Source organism: Pipistrellus hanaki, assembly GCF_964339955.1.
Source record: "Pipistrellus hanaki genome assembly, chromosome: 1".
Classification (NCBI taxonomy): domain Eukaryota; kingdom Metazoa; phylum Chordata; class Mammalia; order Chiroptera; family Vespertilionidae; genus Pipistrellus; species Pipistrellus hanaki.
The window spans coordinates 156,927,318-156,941,233 of record NC_140503.1 but is presented as its reverse complement, the minus strand read 5'-3'; the positions used below and the strand labels follow the sequence as shown (position 1 = coordinate 156,941,233).

Here is a 13,916-nt window from a genome sequence, read left to right as displayed (position 1 = left end):
GCCAATGAGAATCTCAGGAAGACTTTGACATAATTTTCTGTGTATGAATCCCACTCCCTCATCCCACTCAAATTATGAACCAACTGAGTTACAAGAGGTCACTTCAGAAACTCTTCAGTGAATTAGAAATTGCTAAATGATTTATTTGTATCATTAAGGCAGTTAGAGTGAGCTCATCCAATTCATTTCAGACTCAATTCTTAGCCTTTTCCTCCAGGGAAAAGTATTCTGGATTGTGCTGATTTTGGTCTTTTTTAGAACAGTGGTTCTCAACCAGGCTGGCTGATTTTGCTTCCCTGGGGTATCTGGAAATGTCTGGTGACATTTTTTGTTACAATGGGGTAGGTACTAGTATTCTACTGGCACCCAGTAGGCAAAGGCCAGGGGTGCTGCTGAGTAGCTCACAATCCCACCCACTCAACGAAGACTTTTCTAAAGTTAATAGTATCAAGGCTGAGAAACCTTGTTCTAGAAGGACAGCCCTATGAAGGTTAGGAATGGCTCTCAGAGAGATTTGTCAGGATATTCATTCTTCATATCATGGGTTCCATCAGGTTTGGGGTGAAGCTTTTCTTTTTAACTGACAGCAGTGCCGTTTCAGGAGTCCTGCTCCTACAGTTTATACGGAGTGGATTGATGGGGACAATTAAAATGAAGATCAGTTTTACAAAGCATATATGTAAAATCTTTTGTCTTTATACATATATATTTAAAAAAAATTTTTTTTCTTAACAGTGTAGCAAAATTACATCTAAGCATGTGGAAAGTGACATATGCGACATCAGAATGAATTTTTATGGTTTGGGCAGGTTTTTTCTTTTTTAGAACACCAACAAAAGACCCAACAAAGCCCAACCATCTCCTCTTGATTTGACAGTTTAGGTTCTAACACATATAACTATGGCTTAAAAACAAATGTGAGAAATTCTGCTTATATGTTTTTATAAATTAAAACATTGCTGTCAGAGGGTGTTAAGACTTTCTGAATGTGTCCATTACTCATAAACAGAAGCCTGTTTGGCAAATAGCTAGTCTTTTTGTGACTAATAGATGTGGTATGTTCAAGAATGGACATTTAATAGAGACATTCTTTAAGTCTAAAAGACTGAAAACTTTATTCAGGCTACTTTAAAATGCTCTTTATTCAAGGTTGGAAAAAAGATAAGTTGCTGGGAAGTTAAAAAGAGTAGCAGTGAAATTTAGTCAGTCCCTGGGTGTATGTAATTGTATCTTTCTCTTTTTAAAAAACATGTTTTCATTGATTTTAGAGGGAGAGAGAGAAAAACATCAGTGAGAGAGAAACATTACGAGGTTGCCTCCTGCACGCCCCCTACTAGGGATTGAGCCTCAGCAATCTGGTCATGTGCCCTAACCAAGAATCCAACTGGTGACCTCTTGGTATATGGGACAGTGCTGAATCCACTGAGCCATCCTGGCCAAGCTGTAATTGTATCTCTTTTGTTAACTAATAGAAACATTAGTGTTGTATTTGTTGTAGGTCTGATTTTAAGAAAGGCTTTAAACAAGGAGGTTATTACTTGGCACTTGTTGATGAGTGGGCCAGTTTGCAGAGGGGACTTTTTTTGCATTGGGCACAGCATCCACAGCTTGTTCAGTGCACCAGTTACAGAAAAAGGCAAAAACACAAGAGTTAATCAGGGAAATAACACAGCTCATAAACTTTGAGACAGTATCAAATTGAAATGATGATCCTTGTGCTTAGACTGAAGGAAAAAATGCTTGCCAATTTTAATAATATCCTGAAAAAGGGATTCCAGAGAGGTTTATTCTGTCTGACTTTACTATATTGTCTGCCAGGTCAAATTAAATGTTATCAGTATTGATAAACTATTTGTTTATCTATTTATAATTCCTGTCAGAGTGTTTGCTTTGTGTTGCTTACACCCTCTTTTGTTTTTGTTTGTTTAGAATTGATGAACATTTTAAAACAAGTCCAAAAATCCCCGGGATTGACCTGAACTCAACGAGGGTATTATTTGAGAAGTTAATGAACTCGCAACATTCTGTGATTCTAGAACAGGTATGTTCTTTACATTTAAAAATGCACTTTTTTCCCCCGTTGCAATATTTTAATTTTCAAGAAAAAGATGAACAGGCAAAGGTCGTGTATAAATCTTAATTCTAAAATAGTCAGTTTGGGATTTTGACCTACCGTCCACTTTCTTTTTGGCCTAAGCCCGTGGTTGGCAAACTTCGGCTAGAGAGCCTCATGCAGCTCCTTGGTCCCTTGAGTGTGGCTCTTCCACAAGATTCCACAGCCTGGGCAAGTCTATTTTGAAGAAGTAGCGTTAAAGAAGTTTAAGTTTAAAAAATTTGGCTCTCAAAAGAAATTTTAATCGTTGTACTGTTGATATTTGGCTCTGTTGACTAATGAGTTCGCCGACCACTGGCCTAAACCTTCCTAAGGAAATGCCCCTCCAGCGTGTAAGGTCTGCATGGGCAGACTCTTCGGCTTTTCTTTTCACTGATATATTCTGAACACCTAGATCAGTGCCTGGCTCGTAGGAGGTCCTCCGTGATACAGTGCGTGAGAGTTGAGAATCTATTAAATAGCATACGAATTAGAGATGGGGTAACTAGATCTCATGTATGCTTGAATTGCTCAAAGCTCTTTTCTCTCGTACAGATCTTAAACAGCTTTGAAAGTTGCCTGATTCCCCAGTTGTCAAGTTCACCACCAGATGTTGAAGCCATGCGAATCTATTTAATACTACCTGAGTTCCCCCTGCTCCAGGATTCCAAGTATTATATAACGTTGACTATTCCCCTGGCTATGGCCATTCTGAGGCTGGATACAAACCCTAGCAAAGTATTAGGTGAATTTGCTATATTCAGTACTAATGGTTTTGTGCTTTTTATTTTATTGGTGTGACCACTGGCTCTCGGTGGACTGAGATCCAAGAAGCTATCTGTTGCCATTTAACATCCTTAACATTTTAACCTTTTTCCTTTGCTGTTAATTTCTAACTAGCCGTGTTGGCTGTTTGAACAAATTGAACCATTAATTTTGGATATTTGAAATAATCCACACCACACTAATATTGACTTTTAGATATCCAGAAAGTTAGATTATCGAGCTTTATTTTTCCTTATCCTGTTCTTGCTAGTAGTTAGTAGTGCCTCAACATTTAATGTCTACCATTGCTTTTACTCCTGTACCGAACTCAGGGGATGGGAGTGAAATGAACAGTTTTGGTGATTCACAGGTCTCCAGAAAAGGAGAGGAAGAAAATGACCTAGTGGAGACTTACCAAATGTTTGTTTTGTTTTTCTTTTTTAGGGCATTTGAGTCCTCACTGAGATTTTTGCAGGCTACGGACACTTTGCTGAGATAAGAACCTTCCGTTCCTCAGTGAATTGGAGAGTGTCTCTCATGGGAGTAGCACCTGAGATGTTTTTATTATTAATCAAGTGCAGAAAGTCTGTCTACGGGCTTTTTCCTTTTTATTCCCCCTGGTAAATTTTTTTTAGGTGTTCACTGCAGCTCAGTAACTTCTGCGTTCCCTGAGAAATAGGATGTTACTTGAGGGTGATCTCCCCATGAGTAAGGAGACCTGTGTTCCTCGAGGTGGAGTACTGGCGTATATTGCTTCCACCTTTGCAGAAGATAAAAACAGAAATAATGAAAGCACTAGTAGTAATATGTTAGCCCTTAGTTATTTTTTAAGATCAAAAGCCTTTTGGAGTGTATTTCTCAGATGTGCTAATAGACTGTGAGGTAGAGAGATGGCATCTTGTGAAGGAGTATAGTACCTGACTTTTAAATTTTGAAGGTTTTTAATTTTATTTTTTCCAGGTAGGATGGCACAAAGCGATTGAAATCATTCAGTTTTACACTGAATTTGTTTTTAACTTCTACTTATAGAAATTTAAACTTAAAAAAAAATACCCTAAAGTAGAGAGAATGCTACAGGAAATCATCAATTAGTGATTATCAGCATTTTGCCCATTTTGTTTTATCTATTCCCCTACCACAACCTTTATATTTTTTGCTGGAGTATTATTTTTAAGTCTCAGATATCATATTATTTAATCTTATACATATTTCAGTATGGCTGAATTTATTACTGACAAAATAGAAGTTACTGATATCATTTTCTTGTCAGGTTATGAGAGCATTGTTTGGTGAAAAGCAGAAATTGTAGTTTTTCAACTAATTATGTCTCTTGAAGGGAAGGAATGGTTGTCATACTGATGCTGTCCTGGAATGTGTGGTCATTGGCATCCCTGATCCAGGATTTAGATGTGGTGGATGAGAAGGGGGTTGAAAGGACTAAGATAGATGACTGCTCCTGCCCAAAATATGTACCTTAGCATCCTGTCCACATGTACCCTTGGGAGTGAAATTTTAGATTAGCCTTCTAATGAGTTTTTGAGGTGGAAAAAATCAGATCAAGCTTTACAAAAAAGGCTCTAGGGATTCTTGCATAGCTGCTGCTCACTCTAGAAGTGCTTTAGTGGATTCCTAAAAAAAAAAAAAAAAAAAAAACCCTACAAAAACCACATGTTTTTATTGATTTTAGAGAGAGAGGAAGGAAGAGGTAGAGAGAAACATTGATGAGAGAGAAACCTTGATCGGCAGCCTCTTGCATGCCCTCTACTGGAAATTGAGCCAGAAACCCAGTCTTGTGCCCTGACTGGGATTTGAATTGGTGACCTCTTGGTATATGGGCTGACGCTCAACCAACTGAGTCACACCAGTGATGACTAATGGATACTTTTAAAGTCAGTTTTAGGAAACTATTTTAGAATGATGTTCCCTTTCTAGCTGGACTGGTTTTTAGCTAGTAGGCAGAAGACGTAAACACTTAAGACATAAATATCAGATTATATGTTGAAATATGTTTTTTTTTCTTTCTAAAGATAACTGGTGGTCTCAGGTATGCCCGAAATATTTCAAGAAGCTGGTAAACCTCTATAAAGATGCAGTTGTTTATCTACTTCAAGGAAGAAAGACATTCTTAATTCCTGTACTGTTTAACAGTTATATTACAGCAGCTCTCAAGCTCTTGGAAAAGTTATATAAGGTAAATGTTGAGCGTGGGGATAAGGCTGAATACATGGGAGGGTCAAATGTCCTACTGAGATGTTCGGTGGGAAGCCACTGTCCACTTGTCTTGGTGTTAGTTGTCTTTATTTTGTTCTACGTCAGGTAAACCTTAAAGTGAAGCATGTGGAATATGATGCATTTTACATTCCTGAGATTTCCAGTCTTGTGGACATTCAGGAAGACTACCTCATGTGGTTCTTGCATCAAGCAGGCACGGTAAGAATTCATGTAAAGCATATCTTACAGCTTTAGTCTTTTCTCGGAGTACAAATAAGGCTAATGAAAGCATACCCGAGCCCTTTAAATGTGTCCTTGACTTTGGTGTTCCTGTCATACCTGTGTTTTATCCACTGACTTTTGCATTCTTGAAAGTTTGAAGTCCTTTGAGTAATCTCAAATGATCATAAAGAGTTATTGTTTGGGTAGTCACACAGAAATGGTATAAATTTTAATTAGTTGTCAACATGAAAAAATATATCAAGGTATCTAAAGTAGTCAGACTCATAGGATCAGAAAGTAGAATTGTGGGGAAGGGAAGTGGGTAGTTGTATTATAATGGGTATAGAGTTTCTGTTTTGCAAGTTGAAAGCATTTTGGAGATCATTGCTCAATAATGCAAATATAATTAATATTACTGAACTGTATATTTTAAAATGACACAGTAAACTTTGTTGTATGTATATATCACAATTTAAAAATGTCAAGAAATATTAAATGAATTTTTAGCTTTTCTTGGAACTCAGGAGATCTGGCAACATGACCTTCTTCCCAGATGGCACTAATTGGCTGGTGTTCAATAGTGATTCTTTAGACGAGGCTTCTGTGTGCCACAATCCCCACTGCAGCTTGGCTTTGACATTGAGTAAAGGACATTTGCTAATTATCATCTTCTAATAGCTATCCTACTTCTGTCATCTTACTCAGCTGCTTGAACCCTCTAGGCCACTCTGATTTAGGATTATGTGAATGAAAAGGTCACATATCCCTGACCCAGTGCTCACCATATGTTAGACATGCCACCCAAGGAACTTCGTTCAGGTTCCTGCCTGCCACCCTTGACGTGGCAAGAACTGCTTAGTTTTTTTGTGTGTGTTTTCTTTTTAATATATTTTATTGATTTTTTTACAGAGTGGAAGGGAGAGGGATAGAGAACTAGAACTAGAACTGATGAGAGAGAAATATCGACCAGCTGCCTCCTGCATACCCTCTACCGGGGATGTGCCCACAACCAAGGTACATGCCCTTGACCGGAATTGAACCTGGGACCTTTCAGTCCGCAGACCGACGCTCTATCCACTGAGCCAAACCGGTTTCGGCAAGAACTGCTGAGTTTGAATGTAATGTTTTGAGGTATATGCAAGGCTTTTTAGATCCCCCATCTGTGGTGTATGTGTAAATTTGAGTTATGTCAGAAAACAGAATGATAATTTAGTTATAATATTTAGTGAAGCCCTGCACAGCAGATACATTTGAGGTGAGTTCTTGCCAGTTTAACAGATTTATCACCAACATGTTGGCAATATTTTCCTAGTAGGGTTTTTGGAGGTCAATAATGGCCTCCAAAAGCAAGGTATTTAAGTAGGTTTAATTTACTAAGCAAGATTATTTTCCTTACCAAATAATAGATGATGAATGTTAGACGTATATTTTTAATAAGATTTTATAATTACCTTAAAAATACTTTTCAATAACAGTGGAGTAGAGTATCCTAAATAGGTTTACAAGAGGACTGTAACAGGGAGGCTAACAATGAGCTCTGCTTTCACCAATTTAGAAATTGTAAAAGGGTTAAATTTTTTGTTTCATCCATCTGTATCAGGTTATTATTCATTTAAAATGGAATGTTAAGAGATGAAAGAAGCCTTATGAGTTATTTAGATCAACTGCTTTGTTTTTAGGTGAGGAAATGGAGGAGACTCCTGAGAGTTAAAACAATTTTCCCAACAATTTAATTAGCCATAAAAGCCAATTCTTCTGACTTCTAATCTGTACCCTTTCTTGACTTAATGCTGAGTAGGATAATTCTAAAGAACCCTGATTTTTTTTTGCCACTGAAAAAAAAGTTACTGCTGTTAAATTCTAGATTATCATGATTGTGATCTCTGAATGGAAGTTAAATGAGCAACTTTATAACTTTTTAATAGTTTTTTCTCTTAACATTTAATAAGCAAATATAGTCTTGAATACCAAAAGCTCATCTCCTCTTCAGTAATTAAGGGAGTTATTATAGAAAGGCAGAAAATAAGGTGAAATTACTATGTGAACTTTTGTAACTTTTGTGGAATTTGAGAAAGCTGTATAAAGTGCAATAGTTTTAGAAATTGAAGTTTACATTCTTTTATATCTTGGGTTTTAACCTGAATTGCTAAAGCCATCCTATATAATAAAAGCCTACTATGCAGATTGACTGACCAGCAGAATAATGGGCAGAATGACCGGTTGCTCTGATGCGTACTGACCACCAGCAGTGGTGGCAGGGGGTGGGGTCAGCAAGTGGGCGACGGCAGGCCAGCCACGGTGGGTGCCAGCGGGGGGGCTCCCCTGATCGTCCTGCCCAGTTGCCCTCCAGAGGGAGGTGACTGGCGGTGGCAGCAGGGGACTGGGCCAACAAGTAGGTGGCACCAAGGCAGCCAAGATGGGTGCCATTGGGGCCTTCCCAATCACCCCACCAATCGCCCTGCAGATCGGCCCTGGTCACCAGCCAGGCCTAGGGACACTACCCCTGTACGAATTTCGTGTACCTGGCCTCTAGTTTTATATATAAAGTTACATGTTTTTTTACCACTGTTTTGGTATGTAATTGACATACGGTATTACATTAGTTGAGGTGTACAACATAATGGTTCATTGTGTGTATACACTATGAAATTATGACCATAAATCTAGTTACCGTCTGTCACCATGTACAGTTACAGATGTTTTTTTCTTGTGATGAGAACTTTTAAGATTTACCATTTTAGCAACTTTAAAATGTGTAGTATAGTAGTATTATTATGTAAGTCACCAGGCTATACATTAGCTCCTCAGAACTTATACCGTTTGACCTATATCTCCCATCTTCCCAATCCTTAGCTCCTGGAAACCACTCTTCTTTTTCTGTGAGATTGGCTATTTTTTTTTTTTTTTAATTCCTCATACAAGTGATACCATATAGTATTTGTCTTTCTCTGGCTTATTTCACTTAGCATAATGCCCTTCAAATTCACCCATGCTGCTACAAATGCCAAGATTTCCTTGTGTTTTTTTGTTTTTGTTTGTTTGTTTGTTTGTTTGTTGGTTTGTTTTTAATGGGGGAATAATAATCCATTGTATATATACACAATAACTATTTTTTTGTGTGTGTTAAATTTTTTTAGCTTAGTAGTAGCTGAGGCAGTAGAGCATGTAGTTCAGAGGACATACTTAGGTTGAAAACAGATGGGTTCTAGTCTCCACTCTGGCCCATTACTTATGCAACCTTAAGCACGTTACTTAATTTCTATAGGCCTACCATCCTCATTTGTAATGAGAATTATAACGGTAATGTGAGACTTAAATTGAGGAAAGCATGCATGGAAAAGCGTTATTTGGCAGTGCTTTACTTGGCCCTCAACTATTTTTTGGTAAGCTGTTCTTGGCACCTACAGTATACAGTGTGCTTGCTAGTCACCAGGGAGGGAGAGATGTACAGGACGTGGTAGCTGCCTCTATGGATGTTCAGTCCAGAGGCAACGGTGAAAAAGGGATTACAGAGGGATGTATAACACATGTGCACAAATGGACATTCTGAAGTGTCTGATTTTTGTTCATTTTAAAAGAGTTGGTAGTGGCTTGTTTATTTCCATTAATAAACTGCCATCATCCACTTGAAAAGTAAGTACCACAGAATGAGTGACTTTGTGGCACCCATAGAGGCAACACAGGTGAGAAAGTTAGTGATACGAAGTAAATGCTTCAAAAATAAAACTAGAGTCAACTTGACATCTTGCCATATGTGTTACAAGGAAGCAGTGTTTGTCTCTGAGTACCGGTATTATGCATGGTCAGACAAGGCAGATGTTTTCGCCTCAGCATCAGAGGTGGCAGGGTGCCAGATTTGCCCACGGTGGGTATGGAACCTGTGTTGCAGGCAGACCTCACAGCACAGGCTCCTGTGTTTCCGTCTTGGCACAACAGGTGTTTGTGCAATGTCTCCTGTCCCCAGTCACCATCACATTTGGGAAATGTTGGCTTGGAATTTAAAAAAATAAAAGAAAAAGATATTCCCAGTTCTTCAGTTCTGTACCATATACTTGTTCATTGCTCCTATTTCATATACTTGAAAAAGGTCACAATGCAACCCCATTTCAAGTTTAAACACTTGAAATGTGATTCGCTGGTACTTTGCTAGTTTTTCAGGTTTGTGAGGTTCATTTTGGGGGAGTAGACAGTCTAGGGCAGGCAACCCCTCAGAGGGGGTCACAAGTCAGTTCATATGTATCCTTCTAAATTAGGGAAAGTAGCCTTGAAGTTAAATCCTAACATGGCTGTTTCAGTATTTACTTCATGTCATATGGAAATGACAGCACTAATACCATTTCTAAAATATTCAGCATTCACATGTGAAATTATTATATTGCATATACTAACACTTATAGACTTATAAAAAGCTAGTAGATGTATAAAAGACCTTAATATAGGGCTGGTGCTTATGTAGACAGAATAGCCTTGCCTTCTTCACCTTCCTGAGAGTTGGCACTGTGGTCCTCTCCTGCGGGAGGGTCTTCTGAACCACTCCATGGCCTTAGCTCTGGTTCCTAACTGAGGAAGTGTTGGGTTTATTTCCAGCAGACCCACTCAACTGAGAGCATGGTGACCCTGCCCGAAATTTAACTCCTCTCCTTCTCCAGAACAGAGATCAGCCTCCTTCCAAATCTGGGCTCTGTCAGGGGGTGGGGAGGGGTCAGGCAAGAAGTGAAGGGAGGGAATAAGAGCTGCAGAAGCAGGGGCTTGTGGTGGGGCTTGCAGGGAGAGGGTGGTACAGAGTCAGAGAACTGGAGTGGGACTAGAGAGACAAGAAATGCTGACAAAGCTGTTGATTGATGAAACTGAGTGGGGGCAAAGGTAGGTTTACATTTTGTATGGAAAATAATAAATAATATAACAATTATGAACTGTGTTTCATGTACTCATAACTGTAAACCTATTGTTGTCCCACTAGTTTTTTTGCACTAGTATATTGCACTAGTTTTTAAAAATTCTAGGTATACTGGGGTGCTTTCATGCCACTGTTGCTACTGTTGCTTCTCCCATAGTCACTTTTACATTTGAAGTGTTCAAAACTTCATCTTGTTTTATAGACAAACACACATTAAAGGCCTTCCTTTTTTTTTTTTTTTTTTTGAATAAGCAAATCATGTTTCTGTTACCAATTGGGGTTACCAGTTGGGACCTCTGTTCTTTTCGTCAACACAGAAAAGATTTTAATGAAAATGAAAGTAAAGCAAAATGGGGTTTATTGAAGATAACAGGAGCAGGCCAGTCAAGAGAGCGAATGGCCCTGAACTCCTGGGTTAAAAGAGGGATTTTCTGAGTGGAGACTTCCATTTGCATTCAGGAATGGTTGACAGAAACTATATTTCTTCTGGGCCGGTCCTTATCCATAATTCATACAGAAAAACTCATGGGGGTGTGGGGTCAAAATTGAAATGCAGACTTGATTATAATTAGTCCAGGACCCTAGTAAGGCTGCATTGAGGTCATGTTGGTTTCTGAGCTTGTGCCAGGAGCTGCCTGGCTCTGAACCTTCCTGCTGGCTGGCTGCTGGGCCGCCCATGGACAGGCAGTATGGCTGGACCCCAGGGCAGGCCCCACCCCAGCTGCTCAGGTCTGACTTCCTGATTAACACTTAGAATAAAATAATCTTTCTGAGATAAAGATTCTAAAATTCTGAATATTGGCACCAATTTATTTTATTTTACTTTATTTTATTATTATTTTTAAAAATTATTTATTTTACTTTGTTTTATTTTTACTATATTTTATTATTATTTTTACTTTATTTTATTATTATTGATTTTTTACAGAGAGGAAGGGAGAGGGATAGAGAGTTAGAAACATTGGTCAGCTGCCTCCTGCACACTCCCTATTGGGTATGTGCCTGTAATCAACGTACATGCCCTCGACCGGAATCAAACCTGGGACCCTGAGTCCCTAGGCCGACGCTCTATCCACTGAGCCAAACTGGACAGGGCTATTGGCACCAGTTTAAAATCTGCTTCCCTGGATGCTTACACTTTTCATAGGTACTTAGAGTAATTTTTTAGAGTGCAGTTTTATTGTGTGTGTGTTTTTTTTATTTTAGTGATTTCAGTTCCTAAATTCAGAGTAATTAGATATGTAGGCATGAGAGTGAGTCAGTTGGCCTGGATTATGTATGCATGCTTTCATACCTGTCTCACTGGTATGAATTGTCTCTTCGATTAGTGTTCCTCAGTCTAGGGAAGTGTTCCAAGATTCATTAAGGGACCTGTTTCTAAAGGATTAACAGGATGGATTTTAATAAAATTGCTTTTAAATGATTTAATTGGAATATACACAAACACAAAAGGAAGTAGGTATACACTTCTTACTCATATAGCATTTAAATAAAACCTAATCAAATTTATGACGAATTAAATGCAAACAAACTCTAAAATGAATAAAACGTGGGTAGTCTAACTGAAACCACCCCCCAATGCAGTTGTTGGTGCTTGAGTTCTGAGATGTGTCCCATTCACCCGGGGTGACTCATCTCTCTGTCTTCCTTTTAGCTGCTATTAAACCTTCATCCACACAGAGAGCCAGGGAGGCTCTGGCACTTTCCTGGGTGCAAATGAATAACTTACCAAGGAAGACTGCTTTTCTTCTTTCTTATTATTCTTGGACAATTAAGAATAACATTGCACCATGCAATCATTAAAATAAATGTAAATTATATGGTGACACACCAATCTAAAGAAGTCATTAAGAATGTGTTTTCATTGATTTTGTTTAGGATATTATTTATAAAAAAAACTACAAAATTTAAAAAATCCATATGGCATTCTCAGATCTCTGAGAATAAATCCATAGTTTTCCGTTTGAGAAATACTACAGGTCAACATGATCAATATTGTTGATACTTTTGTTTGTTTCTGTTAAGTTTATGAATAATGTTTGTCATATAACCTAACGAAAATTTCCAGAAGAGATGCCTGCCCCCCATTAATAAACTAGCATACCTCTTAGATATGTTTGTGTGTTTAAGTTTACTGTTATTCCCCTGCTCAAAAGCTTATTAAAATTTTATTTACCTATTGATGGAGTGTCTTCTGTAGGCCAAGCATCAGTTTAAGTGCCGAGTCAGGGACAGCTTTAAATATTTGGTTACTCTTCAGAGTAACGGTGTGTGTGTGTGTGTGTGTGTGTGTGTGTGTGTATGTGTATGTGTGTGTGTAAGGAAGAGATGTAACATGCTTACAAATAAATGAAATTTGCATTAACTTTACCCAGTAAAAGTAACCTCTGATATCAAGGTTTTAAAATTAGATTTATTTTATGAAAGAAAATTCTATTAATGCTGTGAATTATGGAGTTAGTGAAATGGCCTGAAATGGTCCTTTAAAAAATTTTAAAGATTGTTTTTAGTTTCTCAGTTTGTGTCCATCAAAACATTTGGTCTGTTCTATTAAAATCCAGTCAGCCATTCAAATGGGGTTAGTTCCATGGTCAAATAGTCAGATAGTTTATATGTTTTGTTATTTGTATTTCACATTTGTAGGGGGCAAAAAGTTCAGGTTTTGCATTTCAAGTAAGAGTCTTTTTATTTTTCTTTACACAGAAGGCTAGACCATCTGTAATACAGGTAAATGATTCTTTTTAAATTTACTTGTATATTTTTCCAGCAGCATTCTCTGTGGATACTACAGTTTTGTCAATAATGTTTCATTTAGGATGCTGTAACACTTTGTTCCTACCCTTTCATCTTTGATGCCCAAGCCAAGACCAAAATGTTACAGACAGATGCTGAACTACAGATGCAGGTATCATATTTTAAAGATTATTTCCTCTTATTATGTGTTTCTTTCACCCTACACATTCTGTTGAAATTTTTACTAATAGGAGAAAGTATATTTGGATGCGTTCTATTCTAACTTTTAGCACTATTGGAATTTTTTTTTTTAGGAATTTTATTTTGAATACAACACATATAAGTGAGTACACATTTACATAGATCAGGGGTTTGCAAGTGTTTTCATAAAGGACCACATAGTAAATTAAATTTTTGATCTTTATAGACCATATTTTCTATCTCAGCTCTGTCACAGAACAAAAAGTAAACAAAAAAAAATTAGACACTATGTGAATGAATGAGCATGCAGTATTCCAGTAGATCTTCATGTACACTGAAACTTAAAATCTGTATAATTTTCACATGTGGTGAAGTATTCTTCAGATCTTTTTTCCAGAATTTAAAAATGTAGAAACCACTATGAGCTCAAGAGCTTTACAAAAACAGGCATCAGGCTGGACTTGGTCCAGTCGTCCACTGACCCCTGATAGAGATAGATAATTAATTTTCAAGTACACATATTTATTATAAAATATAATTGGTTTTGACATGCCTACCAAGTTGTTATTTGCAAATTAGAAATTCAAATCTACCAGTTTCTACTTGTCAGTAGATATCTAACTTCACTCATCTCTCCCTTCGTCTCTCAGTCTTTCTGTCTGTTTCTCTTCTAACCTTATTTTTTCTCCCTCCCTTCCTTCCTTCCTTCCTTTCCTTCCTTCCTTCCTTCCTTCCTTCCTTCCTTCCTTCCTTCCTTCCTTCCTTCTTTCCTTCCTTCCTTCCTTCCTTCCTTCC

General features: G+C 37.8%; 1 protein-coding gene across 3 annotated transcripts in view; it reads left to right on the top strand.

The window, feature by feature from the left end:
• HERC3 (HECT and RLD domain containing E3 ubiquitin protein ligase 3) overlaps positions 1-13,916 on the top strand; it is an 88,032-nt gene that overhangs the window by 47,784 nt on the left and 26,332 nt on the right. The window contains exons 13-18 of one of the 3 annotated variants that reach the window (XM_084881762.1): positions 1,930-2,041; positions 2,648-2,837; positions 4,885-5,048; positions 5,174-5,287; positions 12,891-12,914; positions 13,003-13,092. In XM_084881762.1, the coding sequence (XP_084737888.1) occupies positions 1,930-2,041; positions 2,648-2,837; positions 4,885-5,048; positions 5,174-5,287; positions 12,891-12,914; positions 13,003-13,092 (694 nt within the window). Of the gene's footprint in view, positions 1-1,929; positions 2,042-2,647; positions 2,838-4,884; positions 5,049-5,173; positions 5,288-12,890; positions 12,915-12,954; positions 13,093-13,916 lie in introns of those variants that run through there. The other 2 variants (XR_014794851.1, XM_084881763.1) reach the window with 2 other exon arrangements.